The sequence below is a fragment of the Phasianus colchicus genome, chromosome 1 (assembly GCF_987193195.1).
Source record: "Phasianus colchicus chromosome 1, bPhaCol1.hap1.1, whole genome shotgun sequence".
NCBI classification, from domain to species: Eukaryota; Metazoa; Chordata; class Aves; order Galliformes; family Phasianidae; genus Phasianus; species Phasianus colchicus.
The window spans coordinates 173,600,822-173,609,377 of record NC_143436.1 but is presented as its reverse complement, the minus strand read 5'-3'; the positions used below and the strand labels follow the sequence as shown (position 1 = coordinate 173,609,377).

The following is an 8,556-nucleotide window of genomic DNA, read 5'->3' as shown; positions in this document are numbered from 1 at the left end:
AAGGAGAAAAGAAAAATGAAGGGGGAATAAATAGCAGATGATCACAGAGATGAAAGCCAGTGGGACTTCCCTATGGAGTTAGGAAAACTCAGCACCTGTAGCACAGAAAGATGATGCAGAAGGAAAATGGAAGGTTAACAAAATGATTACTTTTTTTTTTTTTTTTCCTGGAAAGGTTTAATTCAATTTCACTCTGGGAAAAAAAAAAAAAAAAAAAAAAAGACAGGACTGAGGAGTTAAAAGGTGGCTGAAATAAATGATACAGCGTTTATTTACATTCCATAAGTAATGTAAATTCCATAGAATAGGCTTAGGTTGGAAAGGACCTTAAAGATCATTGAGCTCCAACCCCCTGCCATGGGCAGTGCTACCCAGCAGCTCAGACTGCCCAGGGTCCCATCCAACCTGGCTTTGAGTGCCTCCAGGGATGGGGCACCAATAGCTTCTCTGGGCAGCTGTGCCTCATGGCCCTCTGAATTAAGAATTTCTTACTAACATCTAAATTAATTTCTCCCTCTTTTAGTTTAAAGACATTCTCCTTTGTCCTGTTGCTATCAGATCATGTAACAAGTCAGTCCCCCGACTGCCTGTAAGCTCCATGTACTGCAAGGCTGCAATGAGGTCTCTCAGGTGCCTTCTCCAAGCTAAACAAGCCCAATTCCTTCAGACTTTCTTCATACGAGAGGTGCTCCAGCCATCCAATCATACTAGTTTACTTAGAAAATATTTGTAAAGGTACAAACTGGGTGAACATGGTCTCAGCTGCTCAGATGATTCTTGTAATAGCTAAAAGCATCCACAAGTAATGCCAAAGTGAGCCAAAGTGATAATCCTGTGATGCCCAAACCAATGACGGAAAGGGTAAGAAAGCTGGAAGCTGCAAGTAGTAGAATGGTGGCCATTCTACGCCGTCTTCATGATGCCCTGTCATCTGAAATCTCGGAAGAAAACTCCCTAACTCCAATGTGATGTTAGAAAACAGCATTCCTTTATTCCTCATGATACATACCAGGTGACTTGACAAGCAAGTGCGCCCTTTCAGAGTTCAGGTTCTACATTTAAACCGTTAAGACATACAGATGCAGTACGCTGGCATACATATTCATTCTTTTTCATGGTCTCATAGATATATGCTAATGTTCCTTTGGGCGTGCTCAGTGGTATCTAGGGTGATCAAGTGCCCACCTACTTCTTCCCCCTTTTCACCATCAGCTTAATCATTGAAGCCTTTGACCCACTTCCATCCACTTTTCCCCAGTTTGGAAGATTTCCATTGCTTATTAGGCCACTGTGAGCTATTTCTTAAACACAACGTATGTGGAACTGGAGGAAAATGTCCCTGCATGTTTTGAGTCAAAAGACAGAATTATTCTGCTGAGACTCCAGTACTTCTCATGAGACAAAATCATTGAGGCAGAAGATGAAAGTATTCTATTATGTCCCTTGTGCAAAATTATTGAGGGAAAACAAGACTGTTTTCCCTCTAAAGCTGAAATGGAAAGTTTTAGACTATCACTTATGGATTTGTTTTGCTAATGTACTGGTTCTTAAACTAACATACAATCCCTATTGCTAAAAAAAAGCAACCTATATCAGCCCCATTTGGAGTATTGCATCCAGGTCTGGGGCCCAAAACACAGAAAAGATGTGGAGCTGTTGGAGAGGGTCCAGAGGAGAGCCAAAAGATGATCAGAGGGCTGGAGCACCTCCTCTAAGAAGACAGGCTGAGGGAGTTGGGCTTGCTCAGCCTGGAGAAGATTGTGAAAACATCACACTGCAGCCTTCCAGTATATAAAAGGGGATTATAAAAAGGAAGGGAATCAACCTTTCACTTGGTGATAGGACAAAGGGAAATGGTTTTAAGCTGAAGGAGGGAAGGTTTAGATTGGATGTTGGGGAGAAGTTTTTCAGAGAGAGAGCAGTGAGGTGCTGGAACGGGTTGCCCAAAGAGGTTGTGGATGCCCCATCCCTGGAGGTGTTCAAGGCCGGGTTGGATGGGGCCCTGGGCAACCTGATGTAGTATTAAATTTGAAGGCTGGTGACCCTGCATGCGACAGGGGGGTTGGAGCCTCATGATCCTTGGCGTCCCTTCCAACCCAAGCCACTCTATGGTTCTATGATTCACAAGGAGGCAAAGCGGAAGCACAGCAGCACCTCTGGGTACCCCTCTCCCGCTGGCTACAAGCACAGCCAAGGCACGGTGCACACGCAGACCCTCATCAGGACAGCGTGTGTGCAGTCAGCCACACCCATTTCCACATGCATGCTAGACAAGGAACTGATAAGCCCAGCGCACACCAACTGCTGTGACACAGCTGGGACGCGGTTCTTCACCGGAGAGCCGCAAGACAAAACTCCAGCACGCAGCGCGAAGCTGCGCCACGAAGGAGCTCTTCCGCTGGCGACAAGATGGCGGCAGGCAGGCGGCCCTGCCGTGCATGCGCGGAGAGCGCGGGGCGGCGGCGCCTGCGCGCTGGGGCAGCTGCGGGCTGAGGCGCCGTCGGGCGCGGCGGGCTCGCTGACCGGCGTCCTGCGGGCCAGCCCCGCCGCCGCTCCCCCGTCCTCCGCCTCCTCGTCCGCCTCCTCCTCCTCCTCGCCGCCGCAGCTGGCGCTGCTCGTGATGCAGCCGTGCGGCGGCGAGGAGGAGGCGGCGGCGGGAGGCGGAGTGCTGCCGGGCGCCGACGCGCCGCCGTCCGCCTCGGGCGGCCTGATGCTGTTCTACGAGCTGGGCCCCGGCGACGGCGAGGCCGAAGCGGGAGAGGAGGAGACGGCGGCGGCGGGCGGCGAGAGCACGGCCAGCCCCGAGGAGCTGGAGGAGGAGGAGCAGGCGGCGGCCTCCAGCGGCGAGGCGGCGGCGGCGGGCGGCGGCTGCAAGAGCTGCACCTACCAGGGCTGCAGCGAGACCACCACGCAGGTGGCGAAGCAGCGCAAGCCGTGGATGTGCAAGCGGCACCGCAACAAGATGTACAAGGACAAGTACAAGCGCAAGAAGAGCGACCAGGCCCTGGGCGGCGGCGGCGCCGCGGCGGCCAACGCGGGGGGCGGCCCCAGGGCTGAGGTGAGGCGGGGGGCCGCCGGGCTGCGGGGCGCCGCGGGTGGAAAAGCGGTTGCGGCCAGCGCGGCCCGCTTCGTGCTTCATCCGCTGCGTTCGTTTTGCGGCGGGAACTCGTGTGCTTCTGCCCGCTTTCCCCCTTTGAAGCGTCTCCAGCTCCAGTTGCTGCTCAGCCTGCAGGGCGGAAGGTTCGAGCGAGGCGTCGTTGCAGCCTTACAGAGAGCTAATGAGAGGGAGGGGGATTAAGTTTAAAAACTATGTGCGTGGGTACATAGCGATAAGACAAGGGGAAACAACTTTAAGTTGAAGGATGGGAGACTTAAGTTAGATTTGAAAGGAAACTTTTCACTGACAAGGTGGCGAAGTGCTGGCACAGCTGCCCAGAGAGGCTGCGGGTGCCCCATCCTTGGAGGTGTTCACAGCTGGGTTGGGTTGCACACTGGGCAGCCTGATCTAGTGCTCAATTTAGTAGCTGGCAACCCTGCCCACAGCACAGGGCTTGGAACTTGATGATCTTTGAGTTCCCTGCTAAGCCATTCTGTGATTCTGTTTCTTTCTCGGTTGAGAGGAAAAAACAACTATTGCATGCAGTAACCAAGATGCAAATGAATTCTGGGTTTACATACTGGTAGTATGGCATTCTTTATTCCTTTCCTAATAATTCAGCACAATCGGACTGGCAATAGAAATAGTCCCCATAACTCAGGAGGGAATATGGGAGAGGTATACAATTTGAGCATTTTGTGTAGCAATGGGTTGAAGGTTATTGGTGTGTGGTATGCAGTAGTGATTGCTGCATGCTGGGTAACCAAGGGCTTGTTTCTCCCAAGTTGGTTGGAATGTAACAACTTCAAGGCCTGAACCTGCAGGAGAAATAAGGATAGCAGGACTTTTTATAAAGAGATGTGGCAACAAGACAAGGGGAAATGGCTTTAAATTGGAAGAGGGTAGATTATGACTAGATATCAGGAAGAAATTATTTACAGTGCAGGTGTTGAGACACTGGAACGGTTTGCCCAGTGAGGCTGTGGGTGCCCCTTTCCTGAAAGCATTCAAGGTCAGGCTGGATGGGGCTGTGAGCAACTTGGTCGAGGGGGAGCTGTCCCTTCTATAGAGTTGGAACTAAATGATCTTAAAGGTCCCTTCCAACTCAAACCATTCTATGATTCTTTGCTAAACTTGGTGCGCTGTTTTGTTGCGCTAGTAGTATATTTTTTGGCCTCGCCAAGCACCTCTGGAGTCAGATTCTTAATAGAGGTTTTACTTCTCATCTTTGTGGACAGGATTAAAGTGAAAGACTGTTGGGTTAGATGATTGTTCTGCTCTTAAGCCTTTCAGATAGAAGGGAAGTATTGATAGAGATTTGTAAGTTTGAGGAGGCTGTTGGGCAGGAGGGGAGAAACAGTGGAAAGCCAAAGAAGATGTCCTAAGTTGTGAATGTGATCTGCTTAAGGTCAACGTGACTGAAACTTTCCAAAGTGTGAATATTTTCTCTGTAGAACATCATAGAATGTCTTCTGAACAGTGTAGCTCTAATTCGTAAGTGGTGGTTGTACAAGGAACAGGATAAAAATGCAAATGAAAAGTATGTAAATTTTATTGTTTCTTGCATGTGGCTTTGACAAGTCCGTGCTAGCATAATGAAGTATGTTTTGTTTTGCTGTTAAAAAAAAATTGTCACTCCTACCCAACTGCAAATGCTAAACGTAGTTCACTTACACAAACAAGACTGAAGTGTTTTGAATGACTTCACTTACAAGAAACACGGTCAAATTCAGGGCATGAACTAACCATAGTAACTTAGGATCATAGAATCCCCAAGGTTGGAAGAGACCTCCAAGATCATCCAGTCCAGCTGCCCGCCTATCGACGGTATTTCCCACTAAACCACGTCCCTCAGTACAATATGAAATGTTTTTTGAGCACCTAACTTGGTTTGTTTTGAAGTTTAGAAGATTAACTCGTCTGTATTGCTGGAACATTCTCTGTGACTGATGGAACAGTGAAGATAATGTGGAAAGGAAAAGAGACCAGATGTTGAATAAATACAATTGCGTTCTGTTGCTGTTATTTTCCTCTGCAGATCAATAAGACTACCAGATTCTTTACTCTTAAGATTCTTCAGCAGTAAAAAGTAAATGTATGATACCAGGCTCACTTCTCTATTTTATTTTGTCTTTAACGCTCAGGATTGTGTTGAAGGTTCAGTTTCTGCTACAAAACAGAGAACAGGCTCCATTGGAGATCGCCCAGCAAGACCGACTCTTTTAGAACAAGTATTGAATAAAAAGAGACTGGTAAGTTATGTCGTCTTAGAGGTCTGGAACTCGGATACACGAAAGTGGTGTAGCAATGTTTCGCTGTCACCCTTTGTGAAAGATAAAAATCAGTTCAGTGATGCATGTGCATATCTTCAGATGTTAAATATGTTGCAGTTCAGGTGTCTGACTGCTGCTGCCTGAAATGGAAAGGTTACTGAATTTATTGATTGTTGCTTTGTTAACTGAAGTTGGTTTTTTTTTTTTTGTTGTACTAGGTAGGTTTTAATTGGTTAACCAACTTTTCTGTAAAGTTTCAGATAGACTTGAAGTCCCTACACTGTTCTTCTGTAAACTCTGCTATTGTAAATTTGGTAGGCTTATTGTATCACTCTCAAAATTGCATACTATTTGTTGGTAGAACAAACTGAGCATGTGGACTGCACGGATGGCATAGGTTATAAGGTTTGAAACACTAGTGTTGCTTCTGTAAGTCTTTTTAAAGAATTGTGCCTAATGAAAGGGAATAATTCAGTACTTAACTATTGTTTGGGCTTTTTCATTGCAATTCTTTCTACTTCGTTGGTTTTCTTACAGTCTCCTTCCACCAGAAGCTAATAGAACTGTCTGCCTGCTCTCTGTTAGCAGTGCAAAGCAGTTTTAGAATCCTTGCAGCCCTTGTTCAGAGTTCTTAAAGAAACATCAGAGAAATCTTAAGTATACAGACTAATTTTATTGAATACTTCATCCATAGCTGTGAGTGGAAGTACTTGTGTTTTGTATCAGAGGCTGCAGCAGTCAGGGGTAGTAGAATGGGAAAGAATTCATTGAAATGCTGTAAAACAGAACTACCCTGTAAAGTGAAGTAACTTGAGAAAACTAATGTAAGTATGGAGAAGCAGGCTGCACATCTATTCAGTGAGACAGTTGTTGTTAGTAATCTTAACTATCCAGTGCAGTTGGAGGTTTAAGTTGTCTGCAGAATTGTTGTTTTCAGCTGTAGTCTCTGCAGAATCACTTTGTAATAGCATAAAGTTCTCTGCCCTTACCTGGAAACTGCTGGTCCCTTTTGCTGTAAATCTGAGTTGCAGGGTAGCAGTACCTGATGCAGTGAGATGTCCGTTGCGTTCAAAGAACAGCCAACCTAGGGAATTAATTCAACTGAAAAATAACTCTTTTCCTGCTTTATATTTTGGATGATCACTTCCCAACTTGATGTGCTATCTGGCCTTACAAACACTTGTGTTGTCACCTTGCAGGAATGAGAATGATGTTTGTTGGTTGGAAGGCAGGCTGTGACTGTTTGGAAAGGGTTAAGCAGTGCTCTTTGCAAGTATCCATCTGCAGCTTTAGGCTTGTTCCTCTCCTTCCACTTGTTTCAGCAAATTTCTGTTCATTCACTTTCATCTAAGCTGACTTAAAGGCAGTTCATTCTTAAAATCTCATGTCCAGTGATAATCAGCATCATGATCAGCAGTGGAATTTCTTCAGATGTATTCATTTAACCAGCTCCTATTTGGCTTTCCCATTCTAGGTTAGAGGTTAAGATGCAAACAGTTTTAAATACTCTCATCTTTTGACTTTTTTGTGTTTTGTAATTCATCACTAAGGGGTGATATTTCAGTTCTTTGATTCCTTTAAGTCAAGTCTGCTTTTTTGCCTTGCAGTCCCTGCTCAGAAGTCCAGAAGTAGTGCAGTTTCTACAGAAACAACAGCAGCTGTTAAGTCAGCAGGCTTTGGAACAACGGCAGCAGCAGTTTCAAGGAGCACCTGGGTAATGAGAACAGATCGTGACCTGCAGATGAGTCTGGTTCTGAAGGAGGAATAGGATGTATATTTTCTTCAAATATAAAAAATGTAAATGTTTAAAGGAAAAGTAAAGCTGCTGTCATGTATTTTACTTGGTTCTTGTTTGCACTTTGATGTTTTGAGCTGCTTGGGTGTCTGCAAACTTGTGAGTAAATCTGGAGGAGTATTTCTTGATTCTTTTTAAAACTTAGTTTGATTTTTCTTTTTAATGGAAATTTGTTTATGTCAGTAATGTTTAGCTGTACACCCTTTTCCTACCAAAGTCTTCCACTAGATTAACATTTTTCTATATGAAGATTTACTGTTAAACAAGTCACTCTTTGATGACAATCATTGAAGGAAGTCAGTTACTTTCTATGGAAGTTGTGAAATAAAGTCCAATTTGAGCCAGTCCTGTGGCATGACTTAACAGCAATTCCTCAGGGATATGAGAAGCTTATATCCAGTATAATCTTGCACTAAAGGCTAAAGACAACATGCCATCAAGAATTCAACCAGTGGCTCAGAAAAGCATAAATCAGGTGCTCCTCCTGCTTTGTATTCATTATATGCAAGTTGAGTAGGTTTGAAATGCTTCCCTGTCTGTGCAAAGCATGTAAAGGAATAAGTGTTCAAAATCTCCAAATGGGAAGAAATAGAAAAGTGCTTTGGAGAAGAGTTAGAGATGCAGTGTATGCAGTGGGAGAGTTGGACCTTGTTTTGTAAAGTTATTTTGGAGGACCACCTTGTAACACATCCTCACTTGTGAGTAAGTTAAAGCTTTTAACTCAAATGCTTAAGGTTTTTAACAGCAAATGCCTCCAAAATGTCAAACGGGACTGTGCATTTGTAGTCCTTTCTCTTCCAAAAAAGTATAGTTAAAATTATGTTAGTAAGACAACTGATAGCTAATCAGCTCAAGTGCTGGACTTCTCAGGTTTTCAGCCAATTCAGACGAACTTGCAGTTGATTTGGTAAAGAATCCAAACACCTTATTTAAGTAATGAATCCCAAGTTTTGTTATTAAACCGTATTTCCTAGTTGAAGCTGTCTGAATGGTGGAGGTGCTTATTGAAGTACTACTTTGATATTGCAGCAGTTCGATCCGCTGAATAATACCTGTTCAGGAGTGTTTGTCAGTCTTATGGGTTTTTATAAGCTGTGCTTTTTGTATGTATAAAAACTGTTCAGTAGGGATTTTTGTATTCAGCGTTGTGTAAGTTGTTCTCTAAAAAAAGAGATCCAAAAATTTTGTACCAGCAGTTCTGGACCAATAAGTGTTTGAGTAAATCTGTGTTTTTTAATTTTATTTCTTTTGTTTGTTGTTGTTTGGTTACATTTGTATGTTGCTTTGTGTTTATTTTCTGTATTAAAATGGCTAGCTCTGGCTAGGTGACATGAAAACTGTTGTGTTCCCACTTTAAGGTTATTTTAGCATATTTGTGAAAATGTATAATT

The 8,556-nt window shown here is 44.4% G+C and overlaps 1 protein-coding gene across 1 annotated transcript; it reads left to right on the top strand.

The window, feature by feature from the left end:
• Positions 1-2,245: 2,245 nt before the first annotated feature.
• On the top strand, positions 2,246-8,502 carry RFXAP (regulatory factor X associated protein). The gene is made up of 3 exons (XM_031615710.2): positions 2,246-3,058; positions 5,242-5,349; positions 6,978-8,502. The coding sequence occupies exons 1-3, from the start codon at positions 2,264-2,266 to the stop codon at positions 7,086-7,088; spliced, it is 1,014 nt and encodes a 337-aa protein (XP_031471570.2). The 5' UTR covers positions 2,246-2,263; the 3' UTR covers positions 7,089-8,502.
• The last annotated feature ends 54 nt before the right edge of the window (positions 8,503-8,556 follow it).